Source organism: Oryctolagus cuniculus, chromosome 2 (genome assembly GCF_964237555.1).
Source record: "Oryctolagus cuniculus chromosome 2, mOryCun1.1, whole genome shotgun sequence".
Lineage (NCBI taxonomy): Eukaryota > Metazoa > Chordata > Mammalia > Lagomorpha > Leporidae > Oryctolagus > Oryctolagus cuniculus.
Window position 1 is genome coordinate 146,028,816 of NC_091433.1, and position 25,201 is coordinate 146,054,016.

At 40.5% G+C, this 25,201-nt stretch overlaps 1 protein-coding gene across 1 annotated transcript in view; it reads right to left on the reverse strand.

The window, feature by feature from the left end:
* Nucleotides 1-10,007: 10,007 nt before the first annotated feature.
* Nucleotides 10,008-25,201, reverse strand: part of LOC100357556 (small ribosomal subunit protein uS2m) — a 57,141-nt gene continuing 41,947 nt past the window's right edge. Inside the window, 5 exon segments of the mRNA XM_008254722.1 lie at nucleotides 10,008-10,147; nucleotides 10,150-10,218; nucleotides 10,221-10,433; nucleotides 10,436-10,613; nucleotides 10,615-10,901. Coding sequence (XP_008252944.1) covers nucleotides 10,008-10,147; nucleotides 10,150-10,218; nucleotides 10,221-10,433; nucleotides 10,436-10,613; nucleotides 10,615-10,901 — 887 coding nt within the window.

Sequence of the window (25,201 nt, forward strand, 5' to 3'; positions counted from 1 at the left end):
GTGAAAGCTTTCACACCACAACAGCAGAGTTGAGTAGCTATGACAAGAGACCATATAGTTCACAAGGCCTGACACATACAAAAAAAAGTTCATGGAAAATGTATATTATGAAAGCACTATATGTGGATTTCAAAAAAATTTTGACAAAGAAACAAATCAAGTAGATAAATTCTTTCAAAATACTTCAGCTTAAAACTGAAGTGAAATTTGTGTGTATGAATGTAACAAGACAACATTTATGCAGCTACCAAATTCTAAGTTTTAGAAAACTATGGCACATAGAGAGAAGCAATGGAAAATATACAATATGAAAATGACATCAACTTTGGATTCTAACAAAAACTGAGAGCAAAACCTAGCTTTAGTACTTCCTAGCTGCTCAACTTTAAACACAACACATGATTCTGATTTCTCAACTGTGAAATGCACATGAAAATGCCCACAACATTAAAGTCAGAGGAAGGATTAGAAATAATGTAAGCTGGTTAAGCTGGACTTGGGACACCCACCTCCCATATTGGAGTTCCCGTTGTAGTCCCAGGTACTCCACTTGCAATCCAGCTCCTGCTATTGCATCTGGGAAGCAGTGAAAGACCTCGATGGAGTTCCAGGTCCCTAGTTTCACCTGCCCAGCCCTGGCTGTTGTGGCCTTCTGTGTGTGTGTGTGTGTGTAGGGAGTGGGGAAATGAATGGGAGATCTCTCTCTCCCTTTCTCTATCACTGGTTCATCTATCTGGTTCATCATACTCAACAGGGGTGGGTGGCTTCACCTGGCAACTTTTCAAATAAAATAAACAAATTTAAAAAAATTGAAAAAATGTAAGTACTCTACTTTCATTTTTTTAAATTTGGCTACAAATGGTCTCAACCTATTATAGAGAAATTTGCTTTGTTAAATTTAAAGTTCATTTGAGATGCAGAGTGATAGAGAAAGAAATATATAGAGAGATAAATAAATAGAGAGAGAGAGAAAGAGAGAGAGAGAGAGAAACAAACGAACACCAGGACAAGGTTAAGCCAAAGTCAGGAGCCAAGAACTCCATCTAGGTTTCCCACATGGATGCAGAGTCCCAAATACTTGAGCCATCATCTGCTGTCTCTCACGTTGCACATCAACAAAAAGTGCTGCATCAGAAGTGGAGCTAAGACTTGATCCCAGACACTCTGACATGAGGTGCAGGCATCCCAAGTGGTGACTCAACCCACTGTACCACATGTGCTCCTAGAGACAAATTATAGTGCTCTTCATTGAGAATGCTCTCCTAGTCTCAGGCAACTGCTATGATGGAAGTTTAAGATCCTGTTTTCAAACTGAGCCAGTTTAAGATCCTGTTTTCAAACTGAGCCAGTTTATAATGAAGTTGGCAGGAGATGTATTGTTCAGATGGCAAAAAAGAAGAAAATCTTTGCCATTTGTAACAACATGGATGGACCTGAAGGATATTACGCTTGGTGAAATACACCATAAACAGAAAGATAAATACTGTATGATTTTACTTACATGCGGAATCTACAATAATTCCACTCATAGAAGCAGAGTAGAATGGTGGCTGACAGGAATTGGGAGACTGGAGGAAAGGGAGAGACAGTCATCAAATGGTATTAGCTTTCTGTTATAAGATGAATAAGTTATGGGAATCTAATATGCAGAATGGTGACCATGGTTAACAATGTATCATATATCTGAATTTTGCTAGGAGAGTAGATTTCAAGTGTTCTCACTATACACACACAAATGTCTATGTGAGTCACTTTTATGTATTAGTCACTTTTATGGTGAAAATCATTTCACAGTGTATAGATATATGAAATCATCTCATTGTATACCCTAAATAAATAGACTTTTCATAGATAATTTATACCTCAATAGAGCTGGAAAAACACAAATAAATTTTCTATTGGAGAAAGTGTTCCTAAAAAGGGAATAAAAATATGTACAGGGTGAGGAAATTTTTGGAGGTAATGGTATATGTATATGGCATTGATTATGATAATGGCTTCATGGCTGTATACTGGTTTCCAGACTTAACACATTGTAAATATTAAATATGTACAGCTTTTTGTATAACAATGATACCCCAATAGATATTTAATAAAAAATATAAAATCCTTCCTGTTTTAAGAGGATGGGCTGCCCATTTTCTGAAATATTAAAGATGGAAGAAGAAACAGTTTTAAGGTTGAAATTAGAGTTCCACTCTGGATGTACATCAGCATTTACAGGATGGGTAGAGGGAAAAAGGCCAGTGAAAATGACTGGAATAGAAGGGAAGTCAAATAAATGTGAAACTAAGAAACCACAAAAGGGGGAGAAGAGGATTTTGTGAAGATGGTTGCATAAACAACTACAATCATCACTAATCTTATTAAAAAGGAAACACTTTCATTGGGGCTCAAATATCCTTTCTTCTAAGATGTATTCTCTCCTAAAGTTGGCTCTCTTCAATTGGTCCCTGTGACATCAATCTATTCATTTGATATGAAATATGGAGAAGATATATCATCTATTTTAGGATGCTCCAGAGAAACATAATCAATAAAATCTATATATAGATAGACATGTATATGAGATTTATTAAGGGAGTATATACGTGGTGATTAATTTGGAAAATGGCTCACATAATTATGAGTTAGTATATAAACTATACAGAGCATAAATAGAACTCTACAAGTTAACAACAAAAATACTACCAAACCAATTAAGAAATGAAAAAAAGATCCGAATCAACATTTCTCCAAAAGATAAAAAAATGACCAACTGCAAGACAAAGTGTTCAACATCGTAAGTTATTAGGGAAATTCAAATCAAAAACATATTGAGATGCCACTTCATTCTCACTAGTAGGTTACAATAAAAGATGGATAATCACAAGTGTTACTGAGATTTCTGAAAAATCAGATTCATCAAACATTGCAGGTGAAATGTAAAATGGTACAGCTACTTTGGAAAACAGTTGGCAATGGCTTGAAATGTTAAATATAGCTACATATGACCTAGCAATTCCACTCAAACATGGACATCAAAGAGAATAGAAGATATATGTCCACACAAAAACTTGCAGACAAATGCACATAGCAGCATATTCGTAACAGCCAAGAAGTGAAAAATCATTCGAATATTCATCAGCTGATAAATAGATAAACCAAACATGGCATACCCATCTAATTCACTCTTATCCAACCTTAAGCAGGTATGAATTTCTGATACATTCTATAATATAAATGAACTTTGAACAATACTAAGCGAAATAACCTAGATACCCAAGGCCATTAGTGGGAAGCTGGATTGGAAGTGGAGCAGCTGGGACTTGAGATGGAGTCTATATGGGATGTCAGCTTCACAGATGGTGCTCGCCCTACTGCGACACAATGCTGGCCCTCAAAAAATATTTTTAGGGGCCAACACTGTGGCCTAACACACTATTTGGGGAGAGAACCAGCAGATGGAAGATCTGTCTCTCTCTGTCTCCCCCTCTCTCTTTCTCCCCCTCTCTCTGTCTCCCCCCTCCCTGTCTCCCCCTCTCTCTGTCTCCCTCTCTCTCTGTCTCCCTCTCTCTCTAACTCTGCATTTCAAATAAATAAATACATCTTCAAAAAATAAAAGAATCAGTTCTTAGCCTGATGTTTACTGCATGGCTCTTTCCTAATTGCTTGGAAAGCTGCCTCTTCTAAAGTATGCCTCCCCCAAATCAGTCCCCATCAACAGAGCACTCTTAACACCAGCAACAGGTTTTCTGTAAAGAGATGGGTTAAATTCCTTAAAGATCTATTTCTAGTATTCTTCAAAAGAATCCAGTTAATTCTACCCAGCCAGAATAATCTATAGGTTGTCTCTTTCTGAAGACCCCAGTGTCTCCAGAGGATTTCCCCTGATGGATTATTTTAGTTTCTGGATCCCCAAACGAAAGCATTGGTTTGCTGTGAAGAGGAAATACAATGGGCATTGATGGCTTCTGATCATTAGGTATAGTGTTGTCTCAAGTTCTGATTCACCTTCCCTTGCCTTTTCTATACACTTTGGTTGCCAGGCAGCATTTAACTGAGGGAGCTGCCCTGGCTGAAAAGAAGGAAATTGGGTAGGACTAAGGCAAGTGTGCAGTCTTAAGTTTAGGTGCCATGGGTCTAAATCCAGAATCAGCTGTCTGAGAAGGTTTTAATCTAACAAGGGTAAGATAAATGTGAGGAATACCATAGAAATGTGGCTACAAAGGGAATAGCTCCAGATGAATCGTACCATTCAAAGACTTTCTTGTTAGGAGAGGCAGCCTATTCACAACAACCCTGAAGAAAAAATCCTATTGTTGCTAACTGTGGAAAAATAATTGCAAAAACTCTGAAATGGAACTTTGTGTGAAAGGAACGCCACTTCGCTAGCTTCAGGGAGACAAGGTGGAGGGACTGTCCATCTCACATTGGTGAAAAGGCTGAGGAGTGGTCTGAGTTCAGGCACAACTGAATCATGGGGTTTTTCCCTCCCTCTCTGTCCTCTTACCTCCATGTTTGTTTCATTCTAAAGCACACTGTCTCCTTGTGATGGTCAGTCAGCAGCAGTAAGTGCTTTCCTTGACTTATAGGCATACCAAGGAAGAGTTCTGATGGTCCCTACGTGGGTTCTGTCTGCAGACCCATGGAAACATCAGTTGTCAGTGGTGGGAACGTGCACACGTGCTCTCTGATTGCAGATACTGGAAGAAGGAAATAACTTCCAAGAAGGTTAAAAACAGTGGCCCACTAGACGATGAAACACTGTTAGGACTTTCCACTGCTGTTCTTTTTCATCCTCCAGGAATTTCTTATCCTCTAACTGCTCATCTACTGTGCAACAGTCACTTCTGCTCTTGTATCCACGATCCCACACCCCACAAATGTGGAACCTGTAACAAATATTTGAACTCTCCTCAGTGAAATGGATCCATCAGAAAAATGGATGTAAATAGCTGCCTTACTTCAGTGTGTCCTGATTCAGCTCATTCCAACAAAAGCTGTAATCACAAATCTTTGAATTCATGACAGAGCTTTAGGAATAGACTCTATGGTAAACCCTAGCAAAGCACTGCCACAAGTCTTGGAAAGGTTCTGGGAAAGTCTGGCATTTGCCTTATCTTTTCAGACACCACCAAGATTAAGCACCAGTTAGGATCACAGCAGTAAAGGGCAGAGTCCAGAAAGAGTTTCCCTCAAAGCTACAACCGTCAAAGTGGCCTCTCAGGACACTCAGGGGAAATCCCCTAAAATGTAATCAACATTGCTGAGCCTGTTCTGTGCTCAGAGTTGGATCAGGGGACCAACAATCAGTGAAAACCCATAATGAACCCCCAAGAGCCCCAAACCCATCTTCTCTCACCCTCAGGAAAATGCCACCTTCCTTATATTTTTCACACAGCTTTTATCAGATTTTCTTGTTGTGCTGGTTTTTGCTAACAGCAATTAAATCAGAAAGGTTGTGAAACAAATCCTCAAAACCAGAGATAGCAGAATTCAGAATGATCTATTAGACTCTCCAAGTTAAAATAGGCTCCCCAACATGTGTTCTGTTTTCTTGCTACCCCATTATGGCTTTGGCACTGGGGTACCAGCCAATGACTGGTTAAGAATAAACACTATAGTGATTACTAAAGGCTGATCTCCTACATCTTTGGGGAAATCTATATCACCTGTATTGACCATACCTAATAGTCATATTTACATGTGAGGCAAAAAACATCCTATCCCCCCTGATCAATACTCATAAATGCCATGTGGCAAATGCCAGATGCTCTCTACTACTACAATACATAGAATCACCAGCAGTACTTTCAAAATACACCCCAACCTCACAAATTCTTATTTAATTAGCCCTAGGTGGAGCTTTGACACTGGAATTTATTGAAAAGGTTGCTGGTGATCCTATTGTGGCATAGCTCAGGACTTTTGGCATATACTAAAAAGTAGTATTTGTTGAGCTCTTGCTATATGTCAAACATTGTATTAAATTCTTCACAAGCATTGACTCATTTATTCCCTACAATAACTGTATTAGGTAGTTAGCATTATGATTATACCCACGTTATATGGGAGGTTATGGAACTTGGAGTGGTTAAACCATTTTCCCAAGATTAAATGACCAGTAAGCTTTAGAAACAGGGATTTGTACCTGATCCATATAGCCAAAGGGTCCACATCACCAACAACTGTGTTCTATTATGCTATCTGCTATATATAGGATAATGACAAACAATACTAGAGAAGAAAAAATACATGTAAAATGAGAATAAGGAAAGAAAATATCAGGCCATGAAGAAGTCTTTCCAAATCTAAACCAAATGAATACTTTGCTGTCTTAGCAGCTGTGAGATCATTTTCATGACCTCACATGCACGGTATAATTGCTTCTCAGAGGAGGAAATGATAGCAGTGACAACCATGACATGGCAATATGCCATTTCGATATCAAATATCAAAACCATTACTCTTTTTAAAGTTTATTTATTCGAAAGGCAGAGTTATAAAGAGTCAGAGTCAAACTGAGAGAAAGAGGGAGATAGAGAGAGATCTTCCATCTGCTGGTTTGCTTGCCAAATGGCAGCAATAGTTGGGCTGGGCCAGGCCAAAGCCAAAAGCCAGGAGCTTCCTCCGGATCTCCAATATGGGTACAGGGGTCCAGGGACTTGGGCCATTCACCACTGCTTTCCTAGGAGTGATAGCAGGAAGCTGGGTCACCATACGAGATGTTGGCATTGCAGGCAGTAGCTTTACCTGCCACATCACAGTGCCAGCCCCTTAAACGTTACACTTTTAGGTACTTATAAAAATTTTCATAAGAAGAAGATACACACATCACCAGGTTTTAAAGGAACCTCAAAATGATCTGCCCCAACCTTCTAACAACACATGAGTAAACAGACTTAGATAAGTGGAATGGTTTGCTCGATTTCTCACATACTACATACTTAAAGAAACTGACTCTAAGTCTTCTGACTCATAATTTGGGCCTCTCTATATCTGCTGATGGAAAGCTGCTCAGTAAGATGCATCAGCACCAGAAAACGTATGAAATGTTCCAGCTATTAGCCTCACTCACACACTCATTGTAAGTCAGAAAAGAACTGATGGATAGATGGTCTTCTTGTGGTAGTCTATGAGCTATGTTCTCCATAATCCGCATTCAAAAATTCTCTTTTCCTAAAATGTTTACCTAAATCATGGGAAATGGACCACTAAAGACATAGGGATTTGAGTTCTGCTTTTCCAATGTTTTCCAAACTGTGCACTAGACCTCATCAAAATTTCCCAGGGTGCTTATTTTAAAATTCATATTTGTGGGTCACGAACCAAAGCAACCAAATCCAAATTTCTGGAAGTGAGGCACTCTGGACAAGTTATTCCAGTTAGTCTTCTGCATATGCATGTTTAAGAACTGCTGCTCTGGCCGGCACTGTGGCTCACTAGGCTAACTCTCTGCCTACAGCGCCGGCACCCCGGGTTCTAGTCCTGGTTGGGGTGCCGGATTCTGTCCAGATTGCTCCTCTTCCAGTCCAGCTCCCTGCTGTGGCCCAGAAAGGCAGTGGAGGATGGCCCAAGAGCTTGGGCCCTGCACCCGCATGGGAGACCAGGAGGAAGCACCTGGCTCCTGGCTTCTGATCAGCGCAGTGTGCTGGCTGTAGTGGCCACTTGGGGGGGGGGGGGTTGTACCAACAGAAGGAGGAAGGAAGACCTTTCTCTCTCTCTCTCTCACTATCTAACTCTGCCTGTAAAAAAAAAAAAAAAAAAAAAAAAAAAAAAAAAAAAAAAAAAAAAAAAAAAAAAACCTGTTGCTCTTAGACAATAGCCTTCCAGAATAATCTGAATAAGATCCTTAAATTCATGGCCAAAAGAGCCCTTTGGCTTTCTTAGTATTGATTCTGAACTGTTGCCAAGGGCCATGACTTTCCACTGGGACATCCCTGAGGCTCTGTTTATAAGACGCAGACTGTAAGGCGTATTCTATAGGAAGGAAGCTACACAAAGAGTCCTGGTTCCTTCCACCTTTTGATCTGGGGCATCAGAACCAGTCGAGGAGGGAAGCTTCTGTTCCCTGACTCCCCTGAGTCCCTCTACTCACGGAAGCTTTATCTGCCATCAAGAAGGGCGTGTACAGGAGTTCATTGCAGGCACTGAAGTGCGGCTTCCGCCCTGCTCTGTGATGCTTCCCTCCATCACGACTTCCCAAAGAGTGACGCTCTGAAGCTCTCGCATTCACTTGCCACGGGTCTGCTTTTCATCGTGTCCCTGGAGGATTCAGTCTTTCCATTGATGCTGGCAGTGCAAGTACCAATGTTGCCCTCTGAACAACATGAAAGGTATCACCATTTCCTTTAGGAGCATTTAACCAAAAAAGCAAAAATGTATGAAGGACACAGAGTGCTTGCTCTTTGAAGGAAAGGCATTTCCTCCCTTTAAAAGGCATTTATTTCTTTTTATTCTAAGACTTCCAGGCACGGATGTTCCATTGACGTTTAGCCTCATAGTACTAAATCTGCCTAATCTGGAGTGTGAGCCATTCTGAAAATTTTATGTCACGTATGTGACACAGGTCAAAAGAATCCTCAGAACAAGGAAGGATGGAAGAGAACTGCCTGAATAATTGTATAAAAAGTCTCCATGTAGCTCTCTGAACTAAACTGGATCGCATACCATTACACATAACCTAATCCAAACCTTTAATGAATTCTTTCAAATTGGATCAAATACAATCCAACATGCCCAAATTGTCCACAACATAGTATCTAAATGAAAATCTATTTGCACAAACTATTAAACTAGAACCTGGGCCGGCGCCGCAGCTCAATAGGCTAATCCTCCGTCTAGCGGTGCTGGCACCCCAGGGTCTAGTCCTGGTCGGGGCGCCGGATTCTGTCCCGGTTGCCCTTCTTCCAGTCCAGCTTTCTGCTGTGGCCCGGGAGTGCAGTACAGGATGGCCCAAGTGCTTGGGCCCTGCACCCCATGGGAGACCAGGAGAAGCACCTGGCTCCTGCCTTCGGATCAGCGCTGTGTACCAGCCACAGCATGCCAGCTGCGGCAGCCATTGGAGGGTGAACCAACGGCAAAAGGAAGACCTTCCTCTCTGTCTCTCTCTCTCTCTCACTGTCCACTCTGCCTGTCCAAAAAAAAAAAAAAAAAAAAAAACTAGAATCTGGTCATCCGCTGTAGCTTGCAGTTTTTGCAACAGATGTGATAACAAAGGTGGGAAATGTAAACAAAACTTTGGCTTTATAGAATAGGTTCAAAGCGCAGTGAACTCCTGGATCTTATTGGCTGTGAATCTGCATGAGCAGAGCAATAAAACAGGGCTCCAGTCGTTAGGCAGGGCTGATGGATTCCTCCCTCGGTAAGGAACTGGACCTAGGATTGTGCTTGTATACGGGGATGTTCATAGAGATAGTTCATAGAGGATCTGGGGAAAACAAAGATGTAGACTAAGAAAAAGTTCAAGGTAACAAGGTAGCCAAAATATGGGATGCAATTCTAGGTAGCATGCCTGTATAGCCAGAGAAATGGAAGGAAGTTTCCCATTTAGGTCAAATTAAAAAATAATTTTCTTGCTTAATAATAGGATTTGTCATTTCACTCTCAGAACTAGAGTGCAGTGGAATTCTGTGGCTAGGCTGAAATACCTGTCACTGGCACCAGCAAAGATATTCATACTTGGCCTAAAAAACTGCCTATTCAACAGATTAATATCCAAGGCAGGACCACCCAGATGAAAAGCCTCATTTCTTTCCAAATGTCTTAGACACTTGGGCTCCCTAGAAATGCTGACATTTAAGGAAGAGTCTTTAATTTTTTTTTTCCTGCCCAAATCTAAGCTTTATTTCTGCTGGGATGTGCACCTGCTCTGCAGCTGGGAGCTGGCCAGAGGTTCACTCCTCTGCCTTCACACCCAGGCTACCGCCCCAGGGTGCGGCTGAGGGAGATTAGCACAAAGAAAAACCCTGGTGGTCTTGGAGCTTTCCTGCACAGGGCCACGTGAAGGCGGCAGCGATGGCTGCTCAGACTCCTGGGAGACCTGTGTTTCCCAGCCATCGAAGACTGAGGCTCTGGGTCTCTCCTGCAGCCTGTCGTGTCCATGGAGATGATGCAGATGACAGTCTGAGTGCCTCGACCTGCTGCCGCTTCTCCTCAGCGCGCTGATGGTGACTCGGAAGAGCCTGCAGAAGAGGTGGACCGCCGGGGACGAGTAGTTGTTGCTGGGAACCGGGAGGGGTTGCAGGTGGTGTCCACGATACCCACTGCTAGGATGTTCTTTTTGGCTGCGTCTCTCACAGCCACGTGGGGCTCAAAGACGTTGTTGAGTGAGTGCAGGAAGACCATGAGGTCGGCGATGGACTGCAGGCCGCCCTTGAAGTAGCAGGTGTGGGTGAACTTGCTGCAGGCTCGCGCTGCGTTCTCGACCAAGTGCGAGAACTACCGGCTTGGCTCACAAACAGGATGATGCCCTCGCCGGCGGCCACGCAGGCGGTGAAATCCAGGGCCAGCTGCAGGTGCGAGGCCGTCTGCTCCAAGTGGATGATGTCTCAGGCCAGGCAGCTCCCAAAGAGGCAGGGCTCCATGAACCTGTGCCGACAGCCGGCTTTGTGTCTCAGGTGCAAGTGGGAAGTCGAAAAGGCTTTTCACGGAGAACGGGTCCCGGACGTTGAAGAAGTCCGTGTGCTTGAGCGGCTTCCTCAGAACCCGATCTCTGACATCTCCGTGGTCCTGGTGCTCGCTGACCGGCGGCGCTGGACTGCTGCCCAGCGTCCTGCAGCCTGCAGAGCTGGGGCCGGCACCAGGAACCCATGCACAACAGGTGCCGCAGCGTGGCCAGGACGGGCAAGAGTCTGTTTTTAAAAGGTAATGACTGTTAACCAGCTGAATTATCTCGTCCACTTTTTTTCTAGAATCATCTTAAAATGTGGTAACATGAAGTAATAATACTTAATATTCATATAGGCCTGTCATGGTATCAGAAAATTTATATATCAGAAAATTTATATATGGCTTAAAAATTATATATTTTAAATGTTATAAGCATTCTGTTACATTTAGTTCCTCTCAATATTTCCTCTTGTTATCGTTGGCCTCAATGTACTACAAGGCCATAATTTAATTAAAGTAGATGAGTACACATGACAATTATAGATAGGAATTTGGAACCAGACAAAAACAGAACAGTGTCTTAATAGGGTGCTTTTTGTCTACATTGGAAGTTACAAAGTCACTAAGATTTTGAGCACATTTTAGAGAAAATCATTATTGAAGACAAGAAAAATCCATAGTCTGTGTGTTCTGCCATCAAGGGCTGAGCAGTGTAGGCTGGGAGATAGAACAAATTTGTAATAACAATAGTAAAAAACTCAAAGCGCTTCACAGGCAGAGATATAATGATCCAGAAAAGTGAGATTTTTCAGTTATGGCTGTGTAACAGGTTATCCCAAGACTTAGTGGAGCTTATTAGCCGCTAGTATTCTGTGTTCCAGGAGTTAGGACAGTTTGCCTCTGCCTATTAAAGTCTGGAAGCTCAGCCGCACAACTGGAAGTCCAAGGGCTGTAGTCATCGGCAGGCTTGTTTGTTTGCATGCCTGGCAGCCAGCTGACTAGACTCGAGGGGCTGGTAGGCCGGCACAACTTCGGCTCTCTAGGCACACCGACTCTGTCTTCTTGTGAACCATCTCCCTGGTCTCTCCAGCTTGCCTGTGTCTGCAGAGACAGTGCCAGGTGGAAGCCGGTGACCTTTTCTAATCTAGCCTTTCTTAAAAGTCACTTCTGTCACAATCTGTTCATTAAAATTAATTCACTAAAGCTAGCTCATAGTTGAAATGAATGAGACTTCACCTTCTGTTGAGAGTACTAGTATCAAAGAATTTGTAGACCTGTTTAAAACCACAACTCTGGGGAATTGCAGAAAGCTTTATGGAAGTGCTACCGTTTGACCTGGGTATTTAAAGACTGATGGCACTTGGATAAGCGCAGGTGAGATCAGCGGGAATAAACACAGGGATCTGGAGTGTCAACAGGGAAAGAGTGCATGAGCAGAAAGGAGTGGCTTGGCTAAGGCATGGGGATGTTTGTTTTCATTTATGCTAAGGCATAAGGCATATTTGTTTTCATTTTTTGTTTGTCCCTTGTTTACTTATAAAGCCAGACTTCTACAGATCCTTCTGCCTGCTTGAATGAGGTACCATGAGGATCAATAACTCGGAATTGGTTCCCGTTTCATAGAGGTTGAATATAATCTTTTAGGGTGAGATTTAAAGGCAGTGGAAGGAAGAACAAACACACAGATTCCTAACTTAAAATACTTCTTAAATTGTTATAGGGCAGCACCAGTAAATGAGCAGGAAAGAAAAAAAAGCCAAAAAGCACACTGGTTCGTTAGGTGACTCCAGAAGCCAGGACATCTGAGTGGCTCACCCAGTCACCAGGATCTTGGTAGATCTGTTTTAGCTCCGAAAATTAAGTGCTGGTTCAGCAAACTATACCCCTCTGTATTTGCTCCTGTACCAACCATTAATGAGCCTAGGGTAGTTCTATTTTTACTTTGTGTGGAACCGCCATACATTATCCATGATGGCTCTTCTAATGAACATTCCCACCAAAGATATGAGTTCTCTTTTCTCTACATCCTCTCTAAAACTTATCTTTTACCTTTTTCATAAACTCCATTCTAAGAGCTGTGATTTTTAAAATGTACATAAAGGGAACACATTTCATGTATTTCATATATACAGTTTAAAGAGCATAATGAAACTGCCCACCCCACCCTGCTCTCCCTCCTCCTTCCTCTTTCCTTTCTTATTTTTAAAAAATGTTTGCAAGGACATGCTTTCAGTTTACGTTCTACAGTTTCTTGCTACATCAGGCTAAAGCTGGTGTTTAGAAATTGTGTTTTTGCTTGGATTCTTCCACTTTCCATCCTGCTTCCCCATTCCCTCTCCCATTTCTCTGCTTAGCCCTCTGCTAAATGAAAAATGCAACAGCTGTGATTCAATAATGATTAGTGATGTGGACCCCTTTTTTATGTACCTGTTTGCCATTTCTATGTCTTCTATAGAGAAAAGTCTGGTCAGGTCCTTTGCCCTTTTATAATTAGATAACTTGTTTCCTCTGAGTTGTTTGAATTCCTTATATATTTGGATCTTTATCCCCTGTATAGAGTTTGAAAATATTTTCTCCCAATTGTGGATATCACTTCACTTTAATTGTTTACTAATTGTTTCTTAATTTTTGCTTTCTTGTCTGTGCTTCTAGTGATGTGGTAAACATTAGATAGAAAATTTTAAGTTCACGAGCTGGAAGCGCAACTTCTTCACTTTGTGTTGTCATGTTCATCTACCTGTCAATCAGAAGACTCCTCCCCAGGAAGTACCTCCTCTTACCTGTGACATGGGGTGGTACCATGTACGTAAACACTTCTGTTTTTCTAAGTGCATAAAAAGCTAGGAAGACGGGACATTCACTCTCCTCCATGAGGACTCCAGATGAGCAGAGAGGGGTATGATAATTCCCTTTCTTTGGCCCCTTTTCCCTAAACAAAGCCCTAAAGGGCCTGTGTATTTTTCTCACTTTGAAAATAAGATTTATCACACTGCATGCCGTGTTTGGGCCTGTATTTAGAATTCTAAGTAAAAGGCAAGAACCTGGAAAACTAATTTAGGCCATAAACCCAGCCCATAACACTAAGATCCTATCCACAAACTTATTGCCTAAAACAATATCAAATAGCCTGCTCCCTATGTTTTTCTCTAATAGTTTTATGGTATAAGGTCTTATATATTTAAGCTTTTAGTCCATTGTGAGTTTATATCTAGTGCAAAATAAAGATTTAGTTTTGTTCTTCTGCATGTGGATATACGGCTTACCCAACACTATTGAAGAAAGTTTGTTTTTCCTAATATAATTCTTGGCATCTTTGGAAAAACAATCAGTTGACCGTAAATAGATGAGTCATTCCTAAGTTTCCTATATCTGCTTCCTTAGCTGATATGTCTATTTTAATGCCAGCTGCATGCTGTTTTGACTTCAGTGGCTTTATACTATCTTTTGAAATTAGCATGATGCTCCAGCTTTGTTCTATTCCATTGATTGTTTTGGCTATTTGAGGTCATCCATGGTTCCATTCAAATTTAAGATCATTTGTTTTTGATTTCTTTAAAACAGTGGAATTTTGATAAGAATTGCATTGACTCACTAGACTGCTTTGGGTAGTATAGAAATTTTCAATATTAATTTTTTTCCATTTCGTGAACACAAGATTTCTATCTGTTTTTTCCACTTTCTTCTCTCAGTATCTATAGTTTTCAGTATATGAGTATTCAATTGTTGTTTACACCTAAGCAGTTAATGTTTTTGTTGCTATTGTAAATGGCATTGTTTTTTTTTTAAAGATTTATTTATTTATGTATTTATTTATTTATTTGAAAGGCGGAGTAATAGAGACAGAGGAAGAGAGGTCTTCCATCTGCTGGTTCACTCCCCAAATGGCTGCAACGGCTGGAGCTGGGCCAATCTGAAGCCAGGAGCTTCCTCTGCGTCTCCCACATGGGTGCAGGGACCCAAGGACTTGGGCCATCTTCCACTGCTTTCCCAGGCCACAGCAGAGAGCTGGATCAGAAGTGGAGCAGCCAGGCTCGAACCAGCACCCATATGGGATGACGGCACTGCAGGCAGAGGCTTTACCAGCGCTATGCCACAGTGCCATAGCGCTGGCCCCAGGGCATTGTTTTCCTAATTTCCTTTTTGTATCATTCACTGTTACGTGGAACTGCCCCTGATTGTTTTAGTTTTGTTTTTAATGGAGGCATAATTCTACATACCTGTAGGTTACCATGGGATGTTTATACACATACACACATACACACACATTGTGTAAAGATCAAAGTAGGTTAATTAGCATTTCCATTACTTCAAACATTTATCATGTCTTTGTGGTGATAATGTTAAAAAATCTCCTTTTATAACTATTCAGAAAACACAATATATTACTGTTAACTATAGTCAACCTAGTGTGCAGCATATTAACAGAATTCATTCCTCTTTCTACCTATAACATTGTACTTGTTGACCAGACTCCCTACCTCCCTTCCGTTCCCAGCCTCTGGTAGCCAATATTCTCTTCACTGCATAAGATCAACAACTTTGGATTCCACTTAAGAGTTACAACATATAGTGTGTGTCCTTCTGTGCCTGGCTTATTTCACTTCACATAACGTCCTCCAGGAGTCCATGTTTCATCCTTTATGTGGTTGAATGTTTCATTATGTATCTGTGATGCAGGAATTCTGTCAGTACTTGACTGGATTCTGACCAGATTTTTGTCCCATGCCAAGAAAGAATGAAAGACACAGATAGGGAGGAGTGAGGAGAAGCATATTTACTGATGAAGGAAAAGGCAAAAATATATTCTCAGCAACAAAGGGGCTCCTAGAGGAGGGTTCCATCGGGCTCACTTTGGGGCACAGTTTTATCTTGGTAATTGGGGACTTCTTTTGATTGGCTAAGTGGTCAATCCTGAAAGTAAGACATCAACAAGATTAATAGCCAATCATTGGGTTAGGGCCTCTCGTCAGCTAACCTTTTTTTTTTTTTTTTTAAACAAGCAGTCTTAGAGCCAAATAATTTTGCAGCTAGAAGATTTTAGAGCTCAGCTGGTACTTTTGCTAACATCCATCTACTTCTCAGAAATGAGCTCCTTGAGAGTGATTAGTGGGTTTTCCAAGACACAACCTCGAACAATTTTTCACATTTGGTTCTCTGAGAGCTATGGCCAGCTCTTTATCTACCTGCCTAACTGTAACCCTTTCTGTCTCCTCTTATATGCACCGCATTTTCTTTATTCATCCATTGATGAACATTTGGGTTGATTCCATGTCTTCAATAATCTGAATAATAGGATTAAAGATAATCTTCAACATACTGATCTGATTACCTTAGGGTCTTTACCCAGTAGTAGGATTGTTGAATCATATAGTAGATCTGCTTTGACTTTTTGAATCACATGTATATTGTTATCCACAATGACCATAGAAACTTATATTCTCATCAATAGTTTACAGAGGTTTCCTTTTCTCCACATCCTTACCAGCTCTTATTATCTTTTGTCTTTTTGATAATACCCAATTTAACAAGTGAAGTGAGGCAATATCTTAATTTGACTTTTGTTTCTCTGATGATCAGTAATGTTAGCATTTTGCATGTTCCTGTAGGCCACTTATATATCTTCTTTTGAAAAATATCTATTCAGATATTTTACCCATTTTTCATATAGTTATTTGAATTCTGGCTATTGTGTTATTGGATTTCTATCTCCCTCCCACTACCCACTCACATACTCAATATTAAGCCCTTCTTTGTTAACTATTTTGCAAATCTGTTCTACAATTCTATAAATTTTCTCTATATTCTTGATGGTATCCTTTGCTGTAAAAAAGCTTTGTGTTTGCCACCCAATTTTTCCTTTATTGCTTTTGTTGCCTTATTGAGTCTGATACATAGTTAGCTGTCACCGATCAGGGAGAACATATGATATTTGTCCCTTTGTGACTGGCTTAATTCACTCAGCATGATGTTTTCCAGATTCCTCCATCTTGTTGCAAATGACGGGATTTCATTGTTTTTGACTGCTGTATAGTATTCTATAGAGTACATGTCCCATAATTTCTTTATCCAGTCTACTGTTGATGGGCATTTGGGTTGGTTCCAGGTCTTAGCTATTGTGAATTGAGCTGCAATAAACATTAATGTGCAGACTGCTTTTTTGTTTGCCAATTTCATTTCCTTTGGGTAAATTCCAAGGAGTGGGATGGCTGGGTTGAATGGTAGGGTTATATTCAGGTTTCTGAGGAATCTCCAGAATGACTTCCATAGTGGCTTAACCAATTTGCATTCCCACCAACAGTGGGTTAGTGTCCCTTTTTCCCCACATCCTTGCCAGCATCTATTGTTGGAAGATTTCTGAATGTGAGCCATTCTAACTGGGGTGAGGTGGAACCTCATTGTGGTTTGGATTTGCATTTCCCTGATTGCTAGTGATCTTGAACATTTTTTCATGTGTCTGTTGGCCATTTGGATTTCCTCTTTTGAAAAATGTCTATTGAGGTCCTTGGCCCATCTCTTAAGTGGGTTGTTTGTTTTGATCTTGTGGAGTTTCTTGATTTCTTTGTAGATTCTGGTTATCAACCCTTTATCAGTTGCATAGTTTGCAAATATATTTTCCCATTCTGTTGGTTGCCTCTTCACTTTCCTGACTGTTTCTTTTGCAGTACAGAAACTTCTCAATTTGATGCAATCCCAAATGTTAATTTTGGCTTTGACTGCCTGTGCTTCTGGGGTGTTTTCCAAGAAGTCATTGCCGGTACCTATATCTTGCAGGGTTTTTCAAATGCTCTCTAATAATTTGATGGTGTCAGGTCATAGATTTAAATCTTTTTTTTTGTCTTTTATTTATTTTTTTTACTTTTATTTAATGAATATAAATTTCCAAAGTACAGAATATTGATTACAATGGCTTCCCCCCCATAACGTCCCTCCAACCCACAACCCTCCCCTTATCCACTCCCTCTCCCCTTCCATTCACATCAAGATTCATTTTCAATTCTCTTTATATACAGAAGATCAGTTTAGCATACATTAAGCAAAGATTTCAAGAGTTTGCTCCCACACAGAAACATAAAGTGAAAAATACTGTTTGAGTACTCGTTATAGCATTAAATCTCAATGTACAGCACACTAAGGACAAAGATCCTACATGTGGAGTAAGTGCACAGTGACTCCTGTTGTTGCTTAACAAATAGACACTCTTGTTTATGGCATCAGTAATCACCCTAGGCTCTTGTCATGAGCTGCCAAGGCTATGGAAGCCCCTTGAGTTCACCGACTCTGATCATTTTTAGACAAGGCCATGGTCAAAGTGGAAGTTCTCTCCTCCCTTCAGAGAAAGGTACCTCTTTCATTGATGACTCATTTTTCCACTGCGATCTCACTCGTGGAGATCTTTCATTTAGGTTTTTTTTTTCCCCCAGAGTGTCTTGGCTTTCCATGCCTGAAATACTCTCATGGGCATTTCAGCCGGATCTGCATGCCTTAAGGGCTGATTATGAGGCCAGAGTGCTATTAGGACATTTGCCATTCTATGGGTCTGCTGTGTATCTCACTTCCCATGTTGGATCATTCTCTCCCTTTTTGATTCTATCAGCTAGTATTTGCAGACACTATTCTTGTTTATGTGATCCCTTTGGTTCTTAGTCCTATCATTATGATCAATTGTGAACAGAAATTGATCACTGGGACTAGTGAGATGGCATTGGTACATGCCACCTCGATGGGATTGAATTGGATTCCCCTGGGTTGTTTCTAACTCTACCATTTGAGGTAAGTCAGCTTGAGCATGTCCCGAATTGCACATCTCTTCCCTCTCTTATTCCCACTCTTATATTTAACAGCAATCACTTTTCAGTTAAGTTTCAGCACTTAAGAAGAATTGTGTATTGATTACAGTATTCAACCAAAAGTATTAAGTAGAACAAACAAAAATAATACTAAGAGGGATAACATATTAAGCTTTCAGGGTGAGGGCTGATCACGGCACCGTTTCTCATAGTGTTCATTTCACTTTAACAGGTTTCCTTTTTGATGCTCAGTTAGTTGTCACCTATTAAGGAGAACAAGTGGTATTTGTCCCTTTGGGATTGCATCAAATTGAGAAGTTTCTGTACTGCAAAAGAAACAGTCAGGAAAGTGAAGAGGCAACCAACAGAATGGGAAAATATATTTGCAAACTATGCAACTGATAAAGGGTTGATAACCAGAATCTACAAAGAAATCAAGAAACTCCACAAGATCAAAACAAACAACCCACTTAAGAGATGGGCCAAGGACCTCAATAGACATTTTTCAAAAGAGGAAATCCAAATGGCCAACAGACACATGAAAAAATGTTCAAGATCACTAGCAATCAGGGAAATGCAAATCCAAACCACAATGAGGTTCCACCTCACCCCAGTTAGAATGGCTCACATTCAGAAATCTTCCAACAATAGATGCTGGCAAGGATGTGGGGAAAAAGGGACACTAACCCACTGTTGGTGGGAATGCAAATTGGTTAAGCCACTATGGAAGTCATTCTGGAGATTCCTCAGAAACCTGAATATAACCCTACCATTCAACCCAGCCATCCCACTCCTTGGAATTTACCCAAAGGAAATGAAATTGGCAAACAAAAAAGCAGTCTGCACATTAATGTTTATTGCAGCTCAATTCACAATAGCTAAGACCTGGAACCAACCCAAATGCCCATCAACAGTAGACTGGATAAAGAAATTATGGGACATGTACTCTATAGAATACTATACAGCAGTCAAAAACAATGAAATCCCGTCATTTGCAACAAGATGGAGGAATCTGGAAAACATCATGCTGAGTGAATTAAGCCAGTCACAAAGGGACAAATATCATATGTTCTCCCTGATTGGCGACAACTAACCGAGCACCAAAGGGGAAACTTGTTGAAGTGAAATGGACAATATGAGAAACATTGACTTGATCAGCTCTTGCCTGAAGGTTGATGTACAATGTAATACTTTATCTATTTTAGTATTTTTTTTGTTCTAGTACCATTGGGTGAACTCTGTAATTAACACACAATTATTCTTAGGTGTTTCAATTTTAACTGAAAAGTGATCCCTGTTAGGAATTTGGAAAACATTATGTTGAGTGAGATTTAAATCTTTAATCCATGTTGAGTAAATTTTTGTGTAAGGTGAAAGGTAGGGGTCTTGCTTCATGATTCTGCACATGGAAATCCAATTTTCCCAGCACCATTTATTGAATAGACTGTCCTTACTCCAGGGATTGGTTTTGGATCCTTGATCAAATATGAGTTGGCTGTAGATGTTTGGATTGATTTCTGGTGTTTCAATTCTGTTCCATTGGCCTATCCATCTGTTTCTGTACCAGTACCATGCTGTTTTGATTACAACTGCCCTGTAGTATGTCCTGAAATCTGGTATTGTGATGCCTCCAGCTTTGTTTTTGTTGTACAAGATTGCTTTAGCTATTCGAGGTCTCCTGTGTCTCCATATGAATTTCAGCATCATTTTTTCCAGATCTGAGAAGAAGGTCTTCGGTATCTTGATTGGTATTGCATTGAATCTATAAATTGCTTTTGGGAGAATGGACATTTTGATGATGTTGATTCTTTCAATCCATGAGCATGGAAGATTTTTCCATTTCTTGGTATCCTCTTCTATTTCTTTCTTTAAGATTTTGTAATTTGCATCCCTTTGATTTCTTTTTCTTGCCTAATGGCACTGACTAAAACTTCTAGGACTATATTGAATAGCAATGGTAAGAGGGGGGAATCATTTTCTTGTATTGGATCTCAGTGATAATGCTTCCAGCATTTCCCCATTCAATATTGTCGCTCCCCTTCTTCGTGGAGGAACGACACAGGACCCTGTGCTGTTCTTTCGTCTGCTCGGCCCTCCCCGGGTTTGCTGCTGGTTCTTCCCGGGTTGGCTACCGTCCCTTCCACCTCCGTGGAAGGGCGGTTCCCCCTGCCACATTCCCCACTTCCGCGGGGGAGCGGCACACCGCCGGCCGGCTCTCTCGGGGGCTGCACAGGTGTTCCTTCAGATAGATGTTCCTCTTAGATGTTCCTGGTGCATGTTGTCTCTCTCCTCCTTTATAGCCCTCTTCACCAATCCCAACTCTGCTACCCACACGCCGAGTATGCTGCTGTCCTCCAATCAGGAGCAGGTCCTACAGTTTATTTGTTGAACTGGAGGCAGCTGTGTAGAAGCTGTTTCTCCCTTCTCAGCGCCATATTGTGGGAAAGCAGATGCATAGAATAAGTCTTAATTCCAGTAACTTAGTCTAGTCCGGGTTGCTCCCCACAAATATGATGGTATCCATGGGTTTGTCATAAATTGCCTTGATTGTGTCGAAGAATGTTCCTTTTATACCCAATTTGCTTTTCATCATGAAAGTTTTCATCATGAAAGGTTGTTGTATTTTATCAAATGCTTTCTCTGCATCTATTGAGAAAATCATATGGTTTTGTTCTCTGTTAAAGTGATGCATCACATTGATGATTTTGTGAATATTGAACCATCGCTGAATACTAGGGATAAATTCTACTTGGTGGGGGTGGATGATCTTTATGATGTGTTGTTGGATTCGATTGGCTAGAATTTTGTTGAGGATTTTTGCATCTGTATCAGAGAAATTGGTCTGTAATTCTCTTTATTGCATCTTGTTCAGGTTTTGGAATTAAGATGATCCTGACTTCATAGAAAGAATTTGGGAGGATTCCCTCCCTTTCAATTATTTTGAATAACTTGAGAAAAACTGGAGTTAGTTCTTCTTTAAATGTCTGGTAGAATTCAGCAGTGAAGCCATCTGGTCCTGGGCTTTTCTTTGTGGGAGGGCCTTTATTACTGATTCAATTTCTGTCTTGGTTGTGGGTCTGTTTAGATTTTCTATGTCTTCATGGTTCAATTTAGGTAGGTTATGTGTGTCCAGGATTGTATCCGTTTCTTCTAGGTTTCCCAGTTTTTTGGCATACAGCTCTTTGTAGTAATTTCTGATGACTCTATTTCTGTGGTATCTGTTGTTACATTTCATTTTTCAACTCTAACTCTATTGATTTGGGTCTTCTCTCTCCTTTTTTTGGTTAGTTAGGCCAATGATGTGTCAATTTTGTTTATTTTTTCAAAAACCAGCTCTTTGTTTTTCTGATCTTCTGTAATGTGTCTATGGATTCAGTTTTGTTGATTTCTTTTCTAATTTTAATTATCTATTTTTTCCTATTAGTTTTGGGTTTTGTTTTCTGTAGTTTTTCTGGATCCTTAAGATGCACTGATAGCACATTTATTTAGTTCCTTTCCATTTTCTTGATGTAGGCACCAATTGCTCTGAACTTTTCTCTTAATACTGCTTTTGCTGTATCCCAAAATTGTTGATATGTTGTATTGTTATCTTCATTTTTTTCCAGAAATGTTTTGATTTCTCTTTTGATTTCTTCTATGATCCGCTGTTCATTCAGGAGCATGTTGTTCAGTCTCTATGTGTTTTCATGTGTTCTAGAGATTCCTGAGTTACTGATTTCCAGCTTCATTCCATTGTGGTCCAAGAAGATGCATGGCATGATTTCAATTTTTTTGAATTTGCTGAGACTTGCTTTATGTTCTAGTATGTGGTCAATTCTTGAGAAAGTTCCATACAGTGCTGGGAAGAATGTGTATTCTGCAACTGTAGGATGAAAACTTCCATTTGTTTTATAGTGTCGCTTAATTCTGTTTGCTTGCTGATTTTTCTGTTTGGTTGTTGTGTCAATTGATAAAAGTGGAGTACTCAAGTCCCCCATTACTATTATATTGGAGTCTATTTCTCCCTTCATATCCCTTAACATTTATTTTAAATAGCCCTGTAATTAGGTGCATATATCTTTGTAATAGTTACATCTTCCTGTTGAATTTATCCCTTAATAATTATATAGTGCCTTTCTTTGTCACTTTTGACAGATTTTTTATTAGTCTATTTTGTCTGATATTAAGATGAGTAAACCAGCTCTTTATTAGTTACTGTTGGCATGGAATACCTTTTTCCATTCTTTCACTTTCAGTCTGCGTGTCTTTGTTGGAAAGATGTGTTTATTGTATTCATAAAATAGATGGGTTTTATTTTTTAATCCATTCAGCCAGTCTGTGCCTTTTAACTGGGAAGTTGAGGCCATTTAAATTCAAAGTGACTATTTATAAGTAATGACTTTGCCCTGCCATTTTTCCAAAATTATTCCTAATTTTTACTTTGAATTTCCTTTGATCTTTTACTGAGAGATTTTCTTGTACCTTCTTTTGTAGTGATGACCATGTTTCTGTGTTCCTGGCTGCAGCACATCCTTAAAGCATCCTTTGTAGGGATGGATAGGTGGTGACAAATTCTCTCAATTTCTGTTTGTTATGGTTGTCTTTATTTTGCCTTCATACATAATTGAGAACTTGTAGGGTATAATATTCTGGGATGACAGTTTTTTTTTTCTCTTAAGACTTGGACTATATCTTACCATTCCCTCCTAGCCTGTAGTGTTTCCGATGAGAAGTCCACTGTGAGTCTAATTGGAAATCCTCTGCAAGTAATCTGACATTTCTCCCTTGCACATTTTAGAATCTTCTCTTTATGTTTCACTGTGGTGAGTTTGATTACAATGTGTCGTGGTGAGGATCTTTTCTGGTCATGTCTATTGGGAATTCTGTATGCTTCCTGTACTTGGATGTCCCTTTCTTTCTCCAAACCATGGAGATTTTCTGCTAATATTTCACTAAAAATTCTTCTAATCCTCTCTCTCTCTCTCTCTCTCTCTCTCTCTCTCTCTCCATGCCTTCAGGAACTCCTAGAACCCGTATTTTGGGTCATTTGATAGTATCCTATAAATTCCCAACATTTTTTTCTAATTTCCTCTTCTTGTTTTTGGTTTGACTGTATACTTTCCTGTGCTTTGTTTTAAGTCTGATATTCTTTCTTCTGCTTCACCAATTCTGTTTTTAAGGCTCTCCACTGCATTTTTTATTTTTTTCTGTTGAATTCTTCATTTCATTTTGATTTCTCTGAAGCATCTCATTTTCATGTTCTATTGAATTTTTCATTTCATTTTTATTTCTCTTTAAGATCTTATTTTCTTTCATGTACTGTATGGATTTCAGTAGTTTGTTTATTTGCTTCTGATTACTTCTATGTAATCTTAGAATCAATTTTTTGAATTCCACTTCTTGCATTTCTTCCATCTATTCTAATTTTCACAATATACTAATGAAGTGTTGTGTTCTTTTGGGGGTGTCATGATGTCTTCCTTATTCTTGTTTCTTGAATTAGTACATTATTTTTTCAGCATTTGTGCAGATACTTGTTGATTTCTTCTTTGCTGTTTGCTGTGGTGGCTTTTATCTTTGTACTATCCCTCTGTAGATAAGTGGAGTGTCTGCTTTCAGTGAATATCTAAAGGCTTGTATGGGCGTGGCCAGGGTGCTCTGTTCAGTTCTCCAGGGTGAATGGTGTGTCTAAGGTGACACACCTAGGTTTGGCATGGTAAATCTCTCCTTTTTTAATCAGAAGGGAAGTTTATTCGGCTCAGCTGAGCTCCTCTGCTCAAAGGAGACCAGTGCCTGAGTGCTAGCTCCAGTGGAAAGGATCTGTTCAGTGCTTAGTGTAAGCTCAGATTCCAAGCAATGTCCCTCACAAGGTAACCAGGAAGCCCTGAGCCTGTGGAATCTACCCACAGTGACTGCCCGAAGTCCTAGCCACACCATGAGTCCTCCCACACAGCCTCAGTTTTGTTTTGTTTTGTTTTTTCACAGTCCTCAAACAGAAGCCTCCCACAGTCACAAGCTCCTAGCCCCCTGTTAGTCCCCCACCCACCCCAGTCAGGAGTCTCACTTGGCCAGTTGCTGGATATGGACACGAGCTGGTGCAGCTGTTGCCTGTTCAGAATGACACCTGCTCTATCAGCTTCTTATAGGATGCTGTTGTAAAGTGATCAGGGAGAGAGATACATGTCCCTCCTTTTTTTCTTTTTCTCCTCTAGTTTGGCAGGTGCACTGTCTCCCACTGGGCTTCAAGCTGGGTTCCCTCTGGGCTTTTCCTGCAGCTTTAGCACCAGTGGCTTGGGCTGCTGCAGTCTGATCTTGCCTCACTTTCCAACGTTGGTGTGTAGGCTCGTGGCTGATAGAGTCCTGAGCCATGGGCATCCAAGCCCTCCACATAGGTCCTCCGTGTCCCTCTAATTTCGATAGGTTCCTCTACCATTTTCTCCCTAACTCTTCTCTGAGACTGCACTCTCTCCAATTTTTTAATCTTCTTCTGGACTAGAGCAGTAAGCTCCCTCTCTACTCCACCATCTTGGAACTACCCCCTTAATGACTATTTTGATAAAGGCATTCAGTGCCTTAAACTTTCCTCTTAGTATTGCTTCCTGTGTCTTCAGTAAATCCGTTTTCACTCATTTGAAGATTTTTTTAAAGAATGGTTTGTTTGAAATACAGAGTCAGAGAGGGAGAAAGAAAGGAGAGATCTTATAGTTACTGGTCTACTGATGATGTGGCCACAGCAGCCAGGTCTGGGCCAGATCAAAGCCAGGAACAGGAACAACATCCTGGTTTCCCACATGGGTGGTAGGGCCCCCAACTACTTGGACCATCATCTACTGCCTTCCCAG